Here is a 17158-nt window from a genome sequence, read left to right as displayed (position 1 = left end):
TCGCGTAGTGGCATTGTGGGCTGGTCACTCGCGTCCTACTCCCTTGGGCCTGGCCCTCCCAGCTGGCCTGAGCTCAGCCCCTGCCCAGCTCCCAGACCTCCTGCTCCCTGCCAAGGCCCCTGCGCTGGCCAGCGGCGGTGCCAAGGCCTGGAGGCCCCGGCCTGTCCGGCGGCGAGGGCTGCCCTGCTCGGAGTGGGCCGCTCGGGGCTGGTCGGCGCCACGCGCGGAGCCGCGGGGCCGGGGCGGCACCTGGCGCAGGGCCCCGCCCCCTCCGGCCGGAGCGGCGTCTGCAGTGCCCGGCGCCCCCGCGCGGTGGCGCCCCCGCGCAGCCCGGCCGCTCTGGCCCGCCCGGCTCGCGAGTGCGGCTGCGCGGCGGGGGCCGGAAGTGCCGGCCGCAGAGAGGTGGCTGGGGTCGGCCAGAAGCTCGGGCGGCGCCATGAAGCGGGATGTGCGCATCCTGCTGCTGGGCGAGGGTAGGCGCCCCGCGGCTGCGGCGGGGATCTTGGGGCCGCCGTGGTCGGGGTCCGGGCGGAGATCTTGGGGCTGCTGGAGTCGGGGTCAGGGTGGGGGTCTTGAGGCCGCCGGGGTCAGGGTGGATATCTGAAGGCCGCCGGGGTCGGGGTCAGGGCGGGGGCTTTGGGGCCGCCGGAGTCGGGGTCAGAGCCGGGGTCTTGGGGCCGCCAGGGTCTGGGTCGCGGAGGGGGGGTGTAGGGAGGGGGGTGTCTTGGGGCCGCCGGGGTCGAGGTCAGGGTCAGAGGGCGGGGGTTGCGGGGCTCTTGGGGCCATCGAGTCGGGGTCGGGGCCGGGCCTGTCTGGGGTGGTAAGGGGCGCCACGACCTTGAACTGGCACGCTGACCCCGCTGCCCCGCGTAGCCCAGGTGGGGAAGACGTCGCTGATCCTGTCGCTGGTGGGCGAGGAGTTCCCCGAGGAGGTAAGGGCAGCGCAGCGAAGGGACTGAGGCCCCGCGGGTTCCTTGGGATCACCCCGGGGCGACCTCCCTCCGGCCGAGCTGCCCTCATGGCTGGGTCTGCTTCAGGTCCCTCCTCGGGCAGAAGAGATCACCATTCCAGCAGATGTCACCCCAGAGAAGGTGCCCACCCACATCGTCGATTACTCAGGTAGAGCCCCCCGCCCCACGGTGCTGCCCAGGAGCAGGCGTTTGGGGCAGGTCTGCAGTGGGGTCTCTTCCTTGGTCCAGAAGCTGAGCAGACGGTCGAGGAGCTCCAGGATGAGATCCACAAGGTACAGTGTGTCCTGAGGACTCAGGAACCTGGTGTGCAGCCCGGCGGCGCTCAGGCCCTGGGGATGGGCTGCCACCTTGGCCTGATCGGCTTGGCTCCCTGAAGGGTTGGATTAAGGTGCTCAGGGCGGCCTCGGTCTCGCTAATTCTGCTGTGACCTCTCTGCCGTGGGAGTCGTGGGGTTTCCCAGGACGCGCCCTGCTGGGAGCCAGGGAGGAAAGGGATGGTTGGTCTCTCCTACCTGCATGGCTGGCCCGCTCCCCGCTCTCTGTGCCCAGCATTCACTCTTCCGGTGGACCCTGGGGTGGGCCCCTCAGACAGCTCTGTGCCTGTAGTCCAGTCTGCCGCCCTGGGCCTGGGGCCGCTGTGGGACCCTGACCAGGGCTGCAAGCCACACAGGCCCTTGCTCACTTGTTATTAGGAGGCTGTGCCTGGACCGAGCTCCAGTGGCAGGGGACAGGGGGCGGTGCTGCCCCTGCAGCTTCTGTTGCTTCCTAGGGGCGCCACTGGGCAGGGGTGCAGGTCCCAGCTCCTTGGGGGCAGGCCATTTGCCATCATCGGCCCTTTGTGCTGGTGTGCTCATCATCCCGTCTGCCCACAGCAACACAGGAGTAAAGGGGGTGGCCTTGTCTGTCCTGGGTCCCCCAGGGGACTCACTGGCCAGAGTTGCAGTGCTGGGGCCTGGCGTCTGCAGTGGCGCGGGCAGGAAAGAGCTTATCTGAGGTTTGAGCAGCTGACTGCCAGTCCTGGTGTGATGTGGCAGGGGACCCCAGCTGGAGGGGTACCAGGGAAGGGTGGGCTTCCCAGGCCTTTCAGTCACACCTCACCCACCTGTGAGTGCCAGGGGCAGGGTGGAGCAGGAGGCCTGTGGTCACACGGTGCCACACTCCTTTCTCCACAGGCGAACGTGGTATGTGTGGTGTACGACGTGTCTGAGGAGGCCACCATCGAGAAGGTGAGCGAAGGAGCTCCCTCCCGTCCGTCCGGGGTCCCTGCTGCTGACACCTAGCTCGGTCATTGGCCTGTCCTCTGCACAGACCCCAGGCCTACTCAGCTGACTTGGGCTCTGGGCAACTCACACCCTTGGCCGCCCCATCTCTGACGAGTGACGGGGAGGTTCATGGAGCCACCCCAGATGCTGGGGGTCTGTGGTCAGGACCTCTACAGCTTCCCCAGGGAGCCCCTGGGACCCGGCCTTCCTGCAGACAGCGTGAATGGCCACGGGTCTGGACCACACTAGGTCTGTGGAGGGGGCTGCCCTGGGCTACCGACCCCAGGCGCCTTGGGGGTGTTCGGGAACTGCCGGGATCAGTTGAGGTTCTTCTGCCAGTTTCTCTGTCCCACTGGCTTCATTCCTAGCAGCCATGATTTTGGCCCTCAGTGGGCCTTTACTGCCCCCCATCTCTCCTTGAGCCAGATAGAGTTCCAAACGGGAGCCATGGGTCCAGCTGGCCCTTCTTTTTACAGCCGGTCCTTGCCTTTCAGATCCGAACCAAATGGATCCCTCTGGTCAATGGGGAGACTGAGAAGCCCAGGTAACGGGCAGGCCCAGGGGGGCTGGGCCCCACCAGCCCCCATCCCTGGTGACCGTGGGCCTCTCCCCCAGGGTCCCCATCATCTTGGTGGGCAATAAGTCGGACCTCCGACCAGGGAGCTCCATGGAGGCCGTGCTGCCCATCATGAGCGAGTTCCCTGAGATCGAGACCTGTGTTGAGGTAAGGGTGGGCGGGCTGGGCAGGGCACTGAGGTAGAGAAGAGGAGGGGCAGGGATGGGGCTCAGAGGTGAGGCCCTGCGGCAGGCACTCAGCTGGTGGCCCTAGGAGCTTGAAACAGGCCAACTGTCTCGTTGAGGGCATGTGGGACCCTGCTTCCTGGGAGCAGGGGCTTCTGACCCCTGTTCCTGTATCTTCCTTGGGGCCCCTTTGAGTTTCCTGGCATCTGGCACCTCTCTGAGTCTGTTCCTGCTTCTCCCAGTGCTCAGCAAAGAACCTGAGGAACATCTCGGAGCTGTTCTACTACGCACAGAAGGCCGTGCTGCACCCCACAGCCCCGCTCTACGACCCCGAGGCCAAGCAGGTGGGTGACGGGCGTGGGTGGGCCAGGGGAGCAGGTGGCAGCACTGCGGGGTGTACTGACCCAGCTGTCTCCGCAGCTGAGGCCAGCGTGCACCCAGGCCCTCACACGCATCTTCAGGCTCTCGGACCAGGACCTGGACCAGGCGCTCAGCGACGAGGAGCTCAACGCTTTCCAGGTGCGGCCCCTTGGTCTCCTGGCGGTGCCCATCCCTCTCAGGCCGCAGCCGCACTCCATGCCTCGGCCACCCTTTGTGACCACACCGAGCAGTCACCAGGACAGCTGGCTGACTGATGGCGACTTTCTCTCGGAGGCAGAAATCCTGCTTCGGGCACCCCCTGGCCCCGCAGGCCCTGGAGGACGTGAAGATGGTGGTGTGCAAGAACGTGGCGGGAGGCGTGCGGGATGACCGGCTGACCCTGGACGGTGAGGCTCCATGCCCTGCCTGTCCCCTGGGTATGGGGAGGGGCCCACTTGTGCCTGGTGCCACCCCCTTTTGTGCTCCATCCGAATAGGCTTTCTCTTCCTGAACACACTGTTTGTGCAACGTGGCCGCCACGAGACAACGTGGACCGTTCTGCGGCGTTTTGGCTATGGCGACACACTCGAGCTGACCGACGACTACCTCTTCCCCCCGTGGGTGGTGGTGGGGCTCAGGGCTTCCCCTCTCCACTCAGTGTTGGAGAGGGCCTGGGGCCCTCGGGGCATCTGGCCCAGGGTGGGGTTGGAGCACTTGCTCTGGGCAGAGGCTGGCTCCTGTCAGGATGGCCTTTGCAGGGGTGCCCTGCCAGGGGTGGGCAGGGCTGAGATGCATGCTCAGCCAACAGCCCCTTGCACCCCACCACATATCTGCCTGCTCTGCCGCCTGGCATTGGGCTGGGGGTGGGGAGAGCAGGTCCCACGGGGAGGGTCTGACCACAGACAGGGCCAGCAGGGCAACGCGCAGAAGGCGTGCCATGCATGGTGTGCACGGGGCTCCCCTGGGAACCCGACAGCCCCCGTGCCCCCTACAGGCTCCACGTGCCCCCCGGCTGCAGCACCGAGCTCAACCACTTTGGCTACCAGTTTGTGCAGAGGCTGTTTGAGAAGCACGACCAGGTGAGGGCGCCATGCCTGGCATGCCTCGCCCCACCCCGCCCCATGGTGTGTGTCACCGTCACTGTGTCAATGCGGCCTCTCTACCCCAGGACTGTGATGGCGCCCTCTCTTCTGCGGAGTTGCAGAGCTTTTTCAGTGTGTTCCCGGCCGCCCCCTGGGGCCCCCAGCTCCCTCAGACTGTCCGCACTGAAGCCGGCCGGCTGTCCCTGCATGGGTACCTCTGCCAGTGGACGTAAGTGCAGCCCCTGGCCTGCCCCGCCCCCCCAACCTCCCTGCCCGCTGTGATGCCGCCCCTCCCTCAGCCTGGTGGCCTACCTGGATGTGCGGCGCTGTCTCGAGCACCTGGGCTACCTGGGCTACCCCGTGCTCTGCGAGCAGGACTCCCAGGCCCACGCCATCACAGGTGGGTGCCTGTCTTTCCACTGGGCCCAGTGCCTCCTGGCAGCCCCTCACTTGCCCTCATCCTTGCTCTCCACCCACAGTCACCCGTGAGAAGAAGCTGGACCAGGAAAAGGGGCAGACGCAGAGGAACGTCCTCTTGTGCAAGGTGGTGGGGGCCCGCGGAGTGGGCAAGTCTGCCTTCCTGCAGGCATTCCTTGGCCGCAGCCTGGGGGTGAGCATCCGCCTGTGCTGGGCCAGGGGACCCAGCTCCCACCTGAGGCCTCCAGGGGAGGGGCTCTGGGGGCATCAGGCCAGGAGCTTCAGGCCCCTCCCTCCTCAGCACCAGGACACCACGGCGCCCCCTGAGGAACCTGCCACGTACGCCATCGACACGGTGCAGGTCCATGGGCAAGAGAAGTACCTGATCGTGAGTGCCAAGTGTCCCCACGGTAGACCCCGGGCCATGCTGGGGGGAGCTGTCCCAACACGTCCCCAGGGGACCAAGCCCTGCACCCCTCTGAGGCCGCCCTCTGTCCAGCTGTGCGAGGTGGGCACAGACAGCCTGCTGGATGCTGCCCCTGACGCCGCCTGCGACGTCGCCTGCTTGATGTTCGATGGCAGCGACCCCGCGTCCTTCGCGCTCTGTGCCAGCGTCTACAAGGCAAGGCCCGGCCCGCCCCGCCCCGGGGTCCACCCACACCCTTGGCACGGGCACCACGTGACGGCACCCTCACATCGCCTCTCCCTGCAGCGCCACTACATGGATGGGCAGACGCCCTGCCTCGTTGTCTCCTCCAAGGCCGACCTGCCCGAAGGTGTCTCGCCGCCTGGCCTGGCCCCAGCTGAGTTCTGCCGCCGGCACCGGCTGCCTGCCCCCACCCCTTTCTCCTGCATGGGCCCAGCCCGGCCCAGCTCGGCTGTCTTCACCAGGCTCGCCGCCATGGCCGCCTTCCCGTGGGTACCAGCACCTCAGCCCCTGTGGTGGGAGGCCTGTCCCCGTCCTGGGGCACCAATGTCCCTGTCATCAGGAGAGGGACAGCTTGGGGTCAGGACTGGAGTCAGTCAGGGTTGCAGGGTGGGCCTTGGTCCTGTGCTGATGGCTGGGCGGGGCTCTCAGGATCTCGAGTTCCGTGTGCTGGACACTGACCAGGAGCAGCTCTCCAGGGCTCTGACTTTCCAAGAGGGAAGGTGGGGGAACCCCAGGGGTGTCTCCAACCAGCCCGTCTCTCCTGCAGGCACCTGGCTCCCGGCGAGCTGCACACCTCCTCCTTCTGGCTGCGGGTGACACTGGGGGCTGTCGGGGCTGCGCTTGCTGCCCTGCTCAGCTTCTCACTCTACAGGGTCCTGGTGAAGAGCCGATGAGGCCCTGGCCCTGCAGTCTGAGCTCGAGGGGCTTCCTTCTGTCTGAACTTTGCTTCTGAGGACGGGGCCCACTGCCCTGCCCCTGCTCGACCCCGGAGTGGCCCCCCCGGTCTTGGCAGCTTGTGTCCTTCGCAGCCACAGATGCCAAGCACTGCCCATGTTTGGGGGCACCATGTGTTGGAGGAACTGGGGGGTGTGAGTGAGGAAGCCAGTGACCCCAGACCCGAATTCTCAGGGCTCCATTGTTTCTTCCTGGTCTGAAGCAGCCAGTGGGTGTGAAGAGTCAGAGGGTAGAGTTTTGAGCCAAAGGTAGGAAGTGGAAGCAGGAAGTGGCTGGACCATTGTGTGGACCCCCACCTCCCCCCACCCAAGGCTGTGTCTCTCACAGAAGACATGAAATTGGGTTTTCTAATTAAACTTGACTTGTGTCTTCATCTTGGTTCCCACTTTCCAAAGGTGACTTTTCTTGAATCAGCTACAAACCATCTTTTGTCTCAGTGTGGACTGGAAACCCAGTTCCTGCCCACCCTGCCTCCCCTCCAGGCCCAGGTCCCCCTCCTGAGCCTCACTCAGGCCAGTGTAAGATCCACTTAGGGCCCAGCTGCAGCCTGGGAGCCTCCGCAGCCACTGAGGTCTGTGCTGGTGGAGAGTGCGCGCCTGCAGGGGGCTGGGTATGCCCTGTGGCAGTGCCCACTCCCCAGACCTCAGCATCCTGTCAGCCTGGCCGGGCTGCACTGAGGATCTGGATTGAGGAGGGACTCGAGTGTGCCGGGGTCCAGAGTGTCCTGCTTCTGGCATGCAGGGTGGCCCTGGCCTGGGGGAGCCACCCTCTTCTCCCTCCTCTTTCCTCCAGAGGCTTCTGTCCCTCCCACCAGACAGGGGACAGAGAACCCTTCTTGGGCTGAGAAGGGGACCTGGCTTGGTTTTGGGTTTCAGCACCTGCTGTCCGAGGAGCTTTCTGGCCATGTTTTCTGAGGCCTGGAGCGGACACGGCCTATGGCGTGGCTGGGTGGAGGACCTCAGCCACCCAGATAAGTTCCCCTTATCCTAACTGCCATCAGAGTCGTTCTATGCAAGGCAGGCCCTCCAGACCAGGGCCCCTCCTGGTGCCTGGATGTGCTGGTCGTAGGAGGTGGGGGGAGCTGCCTGCCCCCCAGGGATGCTTCGGCCTGACCCAGAGGGTCCGGGGTTGGACCCTGAAGTTGTCCCTCTGCCATACCTGCCGGCCTCACGGTCCACGGGGTGGGTCTCACCTGGTTCAGGGCAGGGCAGGATGCTGTTTCCAGCTGGTGAATTCTCCTGAGGCTCAGCTGCCGGGAGCGATGGCTCCATGGCGTGAGGGTTCTGAGCAGCCCTTGGAGGGGGTTGCTATGGCTACACATCCCCATAGTCTGTGTCACTTCAGTAGTTGGAGGAGTCACCTGCCCTCCCCAGGAAATGAGGCCCATCCCTATCCCACCTGCAGCCTTGTCCGTTGGGGCTTGTCCCCTAATGGCCATGACTCTGCCTGGGCCACTGAGTGGTCTCCTGGGGTCAGGCATTGTGGCTGCAAGAGTGGTCAGGGGCCTCCAGCCCAAGGTGTGTGCCGTGGTTGGTCTCTGAGCAGGAGCAGCTGCAGGGAGCTGTCTCCCCTGCTCCTGGCTGCCCCGTTGGCCTTAACGCCCACCTGGTGGGGAGGTGGTGCCTTCTGGCTGCCCAACTGCAAGGGAATGAGTGTGTCTGGCAACAGGTGACTTAAGGGAGCTCTGGCCTGGGGAGTCACAGGCAATGTGGTGGTCCTGGAAGAAGTGACCTCGCTGCTGAGGCCCCAGCCCCCCGCAAAGGGGCACGTGCGGCAGGGGCTTGGGTGCCACCCAGTGACTTAGTTTCCCAGCTGCTGTCCCGGCGGAAGGCGCAGCTGCACGCAGCCGAGACCCGGGAGCTCTCCTGGCGCAGTGCTCAGCCGGGCAGGGGGACTGGGGTGCCGGCCAGGGCTGCTCCTGCCAGGAGCGCGTCCGCGTGCAGGGCGTGCGCGTGTTCCGGCCGCGAGTGGCGGGGCTGGCGGCGGCGGCGTGTGCAGCGGGGGCGGGCAGCTCCGTGACGTGGCTCAGAGGGAGCAGAGCGGGCGGAGCGGGCGGGCCGGGGCGGAGCGGAGTCGTCCGCAGAGCAGCCCCTCCCGGCCGCGGCCGCCGACCCCGGCCCCCGGCCCGGCCCGGCTCTATGGACAGGAGCTCGCTGCTGCAGCTTATCCAGGAGCAGGTGCGTGGCGAGGTGGGGGGATGGGGGCGCCGGCACCGCCCCCTGCGGCCCTCGCCTTGCCTAGTCTGGGGGGTGGGGAGATGGAGCCCTAGAAAGCCCCAGAGCAGCCCCTACCTGGCTCCCATACCCCCAAGTCCCCTCCCTGCAAGACCTCAGCCCCCTGCCTGAGACTCCAGCAGAGGATGAGCCAGACCAGGGCGCCTGAGGAGGGTGAAAGGGAGGGCAGTTGTCCTCAGACCTTGGCCATACCCTTCCAGGATGGGCAGGGCAGGAATAAGGCGGGGAGACTCTTGGAGAGCTGGAGGAGTGGAGGCCTGGGACCTGGGCACCGGTGCCCTGCAGCTCCTGGGACCATGTGGGCACAGGCTGGCCTGAGGGTGCTTAGAGCCTGCCTCCCCCAGCTGGCTTGGCCCAGCCCTGTGGTCTAGGGGCTGGGCCCACCTTGAGACCTTGGCTGGTGATCCCCCACCCCAGCAGCTGGATCCTGAGAACACAGGCTTCATCGGAGCTGACACCTTCACTGGCCTGGTGCACAGCCATGAGCTGCCCCTGGACCCGGCCAAGCTGGACATGCTGGTGGCCCTGGCCCAGAGCAACGAGCAGGGCCAGGTCTGCTACCAGGAGCTGGTGGACCTGGTCAGTGCCACGGTGGGTGGGCAGCAAAGGCGGGGACCCAGGTCTTAGCAGGCACAGTGCCTTGGTGGAGTGGGGTGGGCAGGCCCCTCCTCCCTGCCCTCCCACTGGGGAGGGCTGTGGACACGGGACAGGGTCTCAGACCCCGTAAGGAGCTGGGTAGGTCACACAGGTAGGGCGGCCATGTGGGGCGACCGTGGCCCATGCTAAGGCCCCGCCCCCAGATCAGCAGCAAGCGCTCAAGCAGCTTCAAGCGAGCCATCGCCAACGGGCAGCGGGCACTGCCCCGGGACGGGCTGCTGGACGAGCCAGGCCTGGGTGTCTACAAGCGGTTTGTGCGCTACGTGGCCTACGAGATCCTGCCCCGAGAGGTGGACCGCCACTGGTACTTTTACCGGCACCGCAGCTGCCCGCCCCCCGTGTTTATGGCCTCGGTCACCTTGGCCCAGGTAGGCTGGCCCACTGCCACCTGGGAATCACCCGCTTCGCCGGCTCTCCTGGCCCTAACGCCTGTCTCCCCCAGATCGTTGTGTTCCTGTGCTACGGGGCCCGCCTCAACAAGTGGGTGCTGCAGACCTACCACCCTGAGTACATGAGGAGCCCCCTCGTGTACCACCCCAGCCACCGTGCCCGGGCCTGGCGTTTCCTCACCTACATGTTTATGCACGTCGGGTGAGTGGCTCCCTCTGGCATCCCTCTGGTTGAGTCAGGAGGACTCAGCCCCTCGAGGCGGGGGCTGGGGGCCTGACAGCTGATCTTACTCCTCGAACCCGTTTGCTTCCACATGGCCAGGCTGGAGCAGCTGGGGTTCAACGCACTCCTGCAGCTGATGATCGGGGTGCCCCTGGAGATGGTGCATGGCCTGCTCCGCATCAGCCTGCTCTACCTGGCCGGCGTGCTGGCAGGTGAGGCAGGTGTGTGCCCCCTGGCCACCTCACTGGTGGGCCTCACTCTCACAGCTCCCCCCTTGCTCATGCAGGCTCCCTGACCGTCTCTATTACCGACATGCGGGCCCCTGTGGTGGGGGGCTCCGGCGGGGTCTACGCCCTGTGCTCAGCACACCTGGCCAACGTTGTCATGGTAATGGGACAGCCATGGGGCAGGGTGTGGGGAGGGGCCCACAAGGCCTGCCTCACGGCCTCTCTGTCTTGTGCCCCATCAGAACTGGGCTGGGATGAGGTGTCCCTACAAGCTGCTGAGGATGGTGCTGGCCCTGGTGTGCAGTAAGTAAGGGGCCAGGGGCTGGGGGGGCCTCAGCCTACGGCCAGGGCGCCTCTACCTGCCGCTTCCCTCCACAGTGAGCTCCGAGGTGGGCCGGGCTGTGTGGCTGCGCTTCTCCCCACCACTGCCTGCCTCGGGGCCGCAGCCCAGCTTCATGGCGCACCTGGCAGGCGCTGTGGTGGGAGTGAGCATGGGCCTGACCATCCTGCGCAGCTACGAGGAGCGCCTGAGGGACCAGTGTGGCTGGTGGGTGGTGCTGCTCGCCTACGGCACCTTCCTGCTCTTCGCCATCTTCTGGAACATCTTCGCCTACGACCTGCTGGGGGCCCACATCCCCCCACCGCCCTGAGGGGCTCCCGGAGCCACACAGGCTGGGGCAGAGGCATGTACGGCCGGCCACCAGGCGGGCCTGCATGTGCACCCTCCGTGAATGTACATCTGGAGGCTGCTGCTTCTCCCCTGTGGGGGCGGGTGGTCCCTGTGGTCCACTGAGTCTAGGCAGAGCCTTACACCAGCCCTGGCGCCCCTTCCTGGCCTTGGGGGGCAGGACGGCTGGGCTGGGCCTGGTGGTGGAGGTCCCCAAAGGTGGCCCCAGAGGAGACCCTGCCCCGGGATTCCCGCTAGGACTTGCAGTCTGAGCCTTTTTGGAGAATGAATAAATATTTTACACAGCACCAGGTGGCTGCACCAGGGCTCTGGGGCTGGTCTGGCCTCCCCCACACTTGCTGAGCAGCCCGTGATGTCCCTTCCCTCCATGTGGGTGCCCTGGGCTCCCCCTTGCTCCCCCACACCTGGTATGAGGTGTGTCTGTGCAGGAGGTGGGAGCCCCTGGGGTGGGACCGAGGGCCTCAAATCAGGGGTGAGCTCAGCAAGCATTTATTGAGTACCAACAGCAGCCGGCTCCTGCTCCACCAGCTCCCAGCCAGACACCTGCAGCCTGAGGTTGCAGGGCAGGTGAGCAGGCCCTGGGCCATAGCCATGTTCATTCGGCCTGGGTCCTGCGCTTTTTGGCTGTCCTGGTGTCCTCACGGGTGGACAGGCCAGGGCCAAGGTCAGGCAGCAGGTCGGGGCACAGCTTCTGCCCCGCAACCCAGGTCCACAGCGCTGTTTCCACCTGGTGAGGGGTCCACGGCCCTGAGGCGCTGCCTAGGGAGGGACAGAGGGAGTCTGGGGACTAGGAGCACTGGCCACCCTGCCCTGCTGGACAGCTCTGCACACTGCCCCTTGACCTGGATGCCCTCCCTGCCCACCAACAGCCAGCCCCCTCACCTCGGCTCAGGGCTGAGGCACGCTCCCGCACCCGGCTCAGGTACAGCATGTAGTGCTTGAGGGTATACTGCAGGACTGGCAGGCCCGGCACTGCGGCCACTGCCTCGTCGGACATGAAGGCTGCCTCCTCCGGAGCTCCAGCAGCCAGCACCGCTGCGGGTAGGAACGGCTAGCGCTCAGGCCCTGCCAGTCTGGGCACAGTCTTGGCGTGGGGCTGCCGTCCTAGTGACCTCTGGTGGCATGGACGTGGCCATCGTCCCGTTTCAGAGACAAGGGCGCTACCAGACAGGTCCCACCCGAGACCCCGCCGGGCACCCAGCTCTTCAGACTAACCCGAGGCCGTGGCGGGGCCCACGCCCCGGAGGGCACACAATTCCGTGACTGCTGCCCGTACGTCCGGCAGGAGGCGGAAGGCGGTGGCCGAGCGCTGCACCACCAGCTCCGGGGCGTTGGAGGTCACCAACTGCTGCAGGCGCGGCCGGAAGCGGCCCCTCTGCGGCCAGGCCAGGTTGGGGGTCACCACGGACCGGGGACCCCACCCTCGCCCTGCCCAGGCTCCGCCTCACGCCCTGAGGACCCGCCCCCAGGGGAAGCCACGCCCACGCCGCGATGGCCCGCACGCGGAGGAAGCCACGCCCACGCCGTGAGGGCCCGCCCCCAGAGGGAGCCACGCCCACGCCGAGGGGACCAATTGCAGGAGGAAGCCACGCCCACGATATGGAGGCCGCCCCCAGGAGGAGGACCAGCCCCGCCGAGGCTCCGCCCCACCACGTGGGAAGCCCCTCACCGCCATCTTCCACGCCATCAGCCGCTCCAGCTCATCTCGTGTCACGTGCCTCTCCGTGCGGCCCTCGATGGCCGCGGGCAACTCCCCTCGATACCTGACGAAGGACGGTGATGGGGAGTCCGGCAGCGGGGTTCGCCCGCCTTACCGATCCCCCCCACCGGCTTACCATCGGTCTAGGGCTTCCAGCCGCCCCTGCGGGTCTGCGCGCGCCCGCAGCACCTCCCCGTGGCTCGCCAGGATGGCAGCCCAGAGGCTCGAGTCCTCACAGCCCCACAGCCCGCGGGCAGCTGCCATGTTCGCGCGCCGGGGCGGGGCCTCGGGAGCCAGAGGGTGTGGCCTCTGGGCCTGGGGGTGTGGCCTTGAGCCATGGGCGGGGCCTCAGGGAGCCGGAGGCGGGGTCTCGGGGGCCGGGGCGGGGCCTCGCAAGGTTGGGGGTGGGGCCGGGGGGAGCCTAGGGGAGCTTCTGGAAGGAAGACCCCTAAACGCGCTGGGCGGAGAACACTTAGGACCGCCCTCGGTGCTTCTCCAGACTGAGGTCGCGGGTCGTGTCGCCCAGAGCGCACTCTCCCGGCCGGCCCCGCCCCCACAGCGCGTCGGGCGCACGCGCGGCCCCGCCCACCCGCGCGTGTCCGTCCGTCCCGCGGGCCCCGCCCCACGGGGCCGGAAGTTCCGGTGGCGGATCGCTGGACCGGGCCCGAGCGCATCGGGGGCTCCGGCTGCGGGCTGCGGGCTCCGGGCTGCGGGCGGGCGGGCCGGGCGCGGAGCCTGGGAGCAGAGCCCAGGCCGTGCCGCGCGGCGCTATGAAGGGCAAGGAGGAGAAGGAGGGCGGCACGCGGCTGGGCGCCGGCGGCGGCAGCCCCGAGAAGAGCCCGAGCGCGCAGGAGCTCAAGGAGCAGGGCAACCGGCTCTTCGTGGGCCGCAAGTACCCGGAGGCGGCGGCCTGCTACGGCCGCGCCATCGTGAGTGCGCCCGCTCCGGGGGAGGGGCCGGCGTCCGGGCGGGGAGGGGCGGGGCCGCGGCGTCGGCCCCGAGTCCTCCCGCGAGCCCCTGCCGCGCCGCCCCCGCCGCTCCTTCGGAGGGTCTTGGCTCTTCCGGGGGACGTTTGGGCTCTGAGGACTCAGTGATGATCTTGTTCAGTGCTCGCTGTCGGAGAACTATGGCGGGTGGGAGCTTCAGGGTGCTTGAGGCTCGCCGGGCCGAGGGTCAGGGACCCTTGCCCCTTGAGAACCCCAGGCCCAAAGCTGGAATCTCCACAGGTCTGGGAAACTTACTTTTACAAAATGTTTTAGAGTCAAGAGGGTGGGCTCAGGCAGGCCTCAGGGCAGGACTCCATCCTCCACCGACTCTCAGGACCCAGGGTCTTTGCGGCTGAGAAATATCTAGTGTCTTGATTCCAGCCATGGGCCCCAAGCTGGGACAGAGGGAGCAGGCTGAGGTCACATCCTCATGTTGGCTGGCCCGGCCTTGGTCCCCAGACCCGGAATCCCCTGGTGGCAGTGTATTACACCAACCGGGCACTGTGCTACCTGAAGATGCAGCAGCACGAGCAGGCCCTGGCCGACTGCCGGCGCGCCCTGGAGCTGGATGGCCAGTCTGTGAAGGCGCACTTCTTCCTGGGGCAGTGCCAGCTGGAGATGGAGAGCTACGACGAGGCCATCGCCAATCTGCAGCGAGGTGGGCCTACGGCTGGCTGGTTATGGGGGGCCTGGGACCAGGGGCGGGGCCTGGCCAGCGGGTGACGTGAAGCCTCCATTCCCCAGCCTACAACCTGGCCAAGGAGCAACGACTCAACTTTGGAGATGACATCCCCAGTGCTTTGCGCATCGCCAAAAAGAAGCGCTGGAACAGCATCGAGGAACGACGCATCCACCAGGAGAGCGAACTGCACTCTTACCTCACACGGCTCATCACGGCCGAGCGCGAGAGGTAGGCTGTGGTGGTGGCAGGCTCCAGGCCCCCCTCCCCAAGTCACCACTCTGAGATCAACTCTGAGTCGTGAACATAAGTCTTTATTGATTGCCAACACTGGTGAGCAGGAGACAGAGGGGGACGAGGTCTGAGCAAACCCGAGGTTGGGGTGGACACTGACCTCTCCTGGCCAAACCCACCTCTGACCAGTTTCTGGTCTTCTCCCAGGGAGCTGGAAGAGTGTCAGAGGAACCATGAGGGTGATGAGGACGATGGTCATCTCCGGGCCCAGCAGGCCTGCATCGAGGCCAAGCACGTGAGGGTGCCCTGGCCCATGTGTGGGTCTGTGTGTGTGTGTGTGTGATGTGAGGGTGCCCCTGGTTCCAGTTGGGTCCATGTGTGCCTACACCTAGGGAAGGGATACGAGATGTTTAGCCCACGTGTAGCTGCTCGGTTCTTTGCAGGACAAATACTTGGCAGACATGGATGAGCTCTTCTCCCAGGTGGACGAGAAGAGAAAGGTGAGCCGTCTGTTCTCCAGGGCCTGGGGGTAGCAGGAGTCAGAGCAGTGTCCCTTTCCTGGTCCCTAACCTGACCTGTGTGTTGCAGAAGCGAGACATCCCCGACTATCTATGTGGCAAGATCAGCTTTGAGTTGATGCGGGAGCCATGCATCACGCCCAGCGGCATCACTTATGACCGCAAAGACATCGAGGAGCACCTGCAGGTGAGGGCCAGCAGGCATCGGGGGCAGGGCCTGGACCCCCTGAGCACCTCCTGACCCTGTTGTCACTACAGCGTGTAGGCCACTTTGACCCTGTGACCCGGAGCCCCCTGACCCAGGAACAGCTCATCCCTAACCTGGCCATGAAAGAGGTCATCGACGCATTCATCTCCGAGAACGGCTGGGTGGAGGACTACTGAGACAGGGCGAGTGCAAGGGCCACTCGCCCCACTCTGCCTGGTAACCTGGCCCTAGAGGGCCTTGGGGCAGTAGCTCCAGCCCCCGTACAGAGTTTGTGTCCCTGGATCCTTGCCCCGGTGTCCCTATGCCACTCCCCATCAGTTCTGCTGCTGGGCCGTGAGCCTCTCCTGTCCCCCTTCTGGGTCGGAAACAGCAGGTGAGGGTGGGCTGGGCGGAGGCTGCCGCTGCCACCACTGTCCCTGTAATAAAATCTGTGAGCACTATAGGGGCACGTGCTGGTGTGCGACGGGCTTGCCAGCCGCCCCTTGTGGCTAGCTAAGGAAAGTAGAGATGAAGACGCTGGTGTCGAGGTTGAGTGTGGCATGCCACCATCGGTCGGGGAAATACAGCACCTGGTGGGGATTGCGGGGGGGGCACAAGGATTAGTTGGAGACCCTCAGCCCAGCCTGGCCTGGCCCCCTCTTGCCAGCCACTGACCTCACCAGCCTGGATAGTGCACTCTAGGGGCCGTGCAGATGGTGCTAGGGTCGGGTACGTGTCCCGGAGCCAGGCCAGCGTAGTCTTGTTGGGGTGGAACTCGGGTGTCTTCTCAGGGGGGTACAGGAACCAGCGCTGGAGGCAGACCAGCAAAGTCATTCTGTGTTGTGGTCAGTGATCCCCAAGCCACAGCCCCAACCCTGTGCTGACCTTGCGGCCGTAGATCACCTCCGAGAACCCAGGCCCATGCCAGTGGAACGGCACCCCAGAGCCGGCTCCTGTCGGGTCAGTTATGAGCAGCCAGTGACCAAACCGAGTCTGCACTCTCCCCACCCCACTCCTGAGTCTCCTGGTCCTGCAGAGCACCCACCTGCAATCCCGAAGCTGTAAGCAGGAGTGGTGCCCAGCAGCCCGAACGGGGGTGGGGAGTAGTGCCGAAACAGCGACGCCCACTCAGTGAAGTTATTGTCCCCAAAGAAGTAGAGGGTGTCTGCCAGCAGAGAAAGCAGGAGGGCGCAGGGATCCTGGTTCCCTGGCACTCCCAAACGCCCCGACCCCACCCCACCCCACCGCTGCCCAAGTCAGGCTCACCGTTGCCCAGGGAGGCGGGGTCCTGGGGGTGCAGTAGATGCTCCACATAGTCCTGGAAGGGCAAGTCCACTGCGGGAAAGGGGCTGGTCAGGACGGGCTGGTGCTGCCTCCAGGACGCTGGCAAGCAGGCTGGGCTGCAGGGTGGGGCAGCTCACCTTTCTGGTAGGAGTAGGTGTTGGCAGTGCTCAAGCGGACCACGCTGTCCCCAAACGAGGCCAGCAGCCTTTGGCGGGAGCACAGGGCCCGGAACCTCTACAAGGAAGGGGAGAGGACCTAAGGCCAGGCTCGGCGGGGCGAAGGACAGCCGGGAGGGGCGCGAGCGCTCACCGAGTTGTCCGTGAGCCCCTGCAGGATGACGGGTCTGGAGAAGGCGTAGCTGGAAGAAAGGACGAAGTCACGGCCAGGTCCGGCGCGGCCCCGCGTGGACCCTCCCTCGTGAGGGACGGAGCCCCAGGGCCGCGTTCGCGGGCGGGGAGGAGGGCCCGGGCGGGGCGGGCGCACGTACTGCTGCACGAACGCGGCGTAGCTGAGGTCGGTCCGGCGCTCCACCGTGCAGCGCTGCTCCTCCGCCACGGCCGCCGGCGCGCCCGGTCCGCGCCGCTGCCTGCAGGCACAGCCGGTCAGCACGCGGCCGCAGCGCGCCGCCCCGCGCCCCGCGCCCGCCGCCCCGGCGCCCTCACCACCCTCCGTCGCCCGCCTCTCCGGGGCCGGGCCGGGCCGGCGCAGCCAGCGTCCAGAGCACGAGCAGCAGGAGCGGCCGCGCCCCCGCCGCCATGAGCCCCCGTCGCGAGGCACGCCGGGAACCCCATCGTCGTGGCAACGGCGCAGGCGCGCGGACGGCCCCCCGGAAGCGGCGTCCTTAGGCCCGCCCTAGGAGGGGTGTTTCCGGAAGGCGGAGCGAAGGTCGCACCAAGCGCCACTATTGGCTACTGCTAGTTCCCATGGCGACCCTGCC

General features: G+C 66.6%; 5 protein-coding genes across 32 annotated transcripts; 3 read left to right on the top strand and 2 right to left on the bottom strand.

Annotated features, from left to right (window-relative positions):
* The first annotated feature begins 317 nt into the window (after nucleotides 1–317).
* On the top strand, nucleotides 318–6589 carry RHOT2 (ras homolog family member T2). Of its 16 annotated transcripts, none has more exons than XM_070567176.1 (19): nucleotides 318–473; nucleotides 879–932; nucleotides 1038–1119; nucleotides 1200–1243; nucleotides 2143–2196; nucleotides 2727–2776; nucleotides 2848–2956; nucleotides 3216–3317; nucleotides 3394–3492; nucleotides 3632–3740; nucleotides 3830–3950; nucleotides 4328–4412; nucleotides 4502–4644; nucleotides 4715–4815; nucleotides 4895–5025; nucleotides 5134–5220; nucleotides 5332–5454; nucleotides 5545–5747; nucleotides 6029–6589. In XM_070567176.1, exons 1-19 carry the CDS (start codon nucleotides 447–449, stop codon nucleotides 6153–6155), a joined length of 1851 nt encoding a protein of 616 aa, XP_070423277.1. In that variant the 5' UTR covers nucleotides 318–446; the 3' UTR covers nucleotides 6156–6589. The 16 variants fall into 16 exon arrangements, with proteins under 16 accessions (XP_070423277.1, XP_070423273.1, XP_070423281.1 ...); XM_070567172.1 differs by having other exon boundaries at nucleotides 5545–5751; XM_070567173.1 differs by having other exon boundaries at nucleotides 334–473; nucleotides 874–932.
* Nucleotides 6590–8105: 1516 nt separating this feature from the next.
* Nucleotides 8106–10921, top strand: RHBDL1 (rhomboid like 1). Of its 12 annotated transcripts, none has more exons than XM_070567189.1 (8): nucleotides 8227–8393; nucleotides 8871–9041; nucleotides 9251–9475; nucleotides 9550–9698; nucleotides 9819–9931; nucleotides 10006–10106; nucleotides 10189–10249; nucleotides 10325–10921. In XM_070567189.1, the coding sequence occupies exons 1-8, from the start codon at nucleotides 8355–8357 to the stop codon at nucleotides 10594–10596; spliced, it is 1131 nt and encodes a 376-aa protein (XP_070423290.1). In that variant the 5' UTR covers nucleotides 8227–8354; the 3' UTR covers nucleotides 10597–10921. The 12 variants fall into 12 exon arrangements, with proteins under 12 accessions (XP_070423292.1, XP_070423290.1, XP_070423287.1 ...); XM_008509901.2 differs by having other exon boundaries at nucleotides 8228–8393; nucleotides 8868–9041; XM_008509904.2 differs by having other exon boundaries at nucleotides 8229–8393; nucleotides 8871–9029.
* A 186-nt stretch (nucleotides 10922–11107) lies between these two features.
* Nucleotides 11108–12670, bottom strand: LOC103542977 (uncharacterized). The gene is made up of 5 exons (XM_070567196.1): nucleotides 12470–12670; nucleotides 12304–12397; nucleotides 11850–12009; nucleotides 11517–11669; nucleotides 11108–11393 (listed from the first exon to the last, which is right to left on the bottom strand). The coding sequence occupies exons 1-5, from the start codon at nucleotides 12595–12597 to the stop codon at nucleotides 11230–11232; spliced, it is 699 nt and encodes a 232-aa protein (XP_070423297.1). The 5' UTR covers nucleotides 12598–12670; the 3' UTR covers nucleotides 11108–11229.
* A 251-nt stretch (nucleotides 12671–12921) lies between these two features.
* Nucleotides 12922–15398, top strand: STUB1 (STIP1 homology and U-box containing protein 1). The gene is made up of 7 exons (XM_070567197.1): nucleotides 12922–13262; nucleotides 13779–13977; nucleotides 14064–14229; nucleotides 14440–14527; nucleotides 14676–14732; nucleotides 14821–14937; nucleotides 15009–15398. Exons 1-7 carry the CDS (start codon nucleotides 13104–13106, stop codon nucleotides 15132–15134), a joined length of 912 nt encoding a protein of 303 aa, XP_070423298.1. The 5' UTR covers nucleotides 12922–13103; the 3' UTR covers nucleotides 15135–15398.
* JMJD8 (jumonji domain containing 8) lies at nucleotides 14293–17115 on the bottom strand. 2 transcript variants are annotated; one of them, XM_070567194.1, is made up of 9 exons: nucleotides 16884–17112; nucleotides 16709–16807; nucleotides 16531–16579; nucleotides 16359–16455; nucleotides 16204–16272; nucleotides 15983–16102; nucleotides 15823–15890; nucleotides 15613–15747; nucleotides 14293–15527 (listed from the first exon to the last, which is right to left on the bottom strand). In XM_070567194.1, the coding sequence occupies exons 1-9, from the start codon at nucleotides 16976–16978 to the stop codon at nucleotides 15447–15449; spliced, it is 813 nt and encodes a 270-aa protein (XP_070423295.1). In that variant the 5' UTR covers nucleotides 16979–17112; the 3' UTR covers nucleotides 14293–15446. The 2 variants fall into 2 exon arrangements, with proteins under 2 accessions (XP_070423295.1, XP_070423296.1); XM_070567195.1 differs by lacking the exon at nucleotides 15983–16102 and having other exon boundaries at nucleotides 16884–17115.
* Between the last annotated feature and the right edge of the window lie 43 nt (nucleotides 17116–17158).

The sequence above is a fragment of the Equus przewalskii genome, chromosome 12 (assembly GCF_037783145.1).
Source record: "Equus przewalskii isolate Varuska chromosome 12, EquPr2, whole genome shotgun sequence".
In the NCBI taxonomy this organism is placed as follows: Eukaryota; Metazoa; Chordata; class Mammalia; order Perissodactyla; family Equidae; genus Equus; species Equus przewalskii.
The sequence above is the reverse complement of the archived record's forward strand: the minus strand, read 5'-3'. Positions and strand labels throughout refer to the sequence as shown.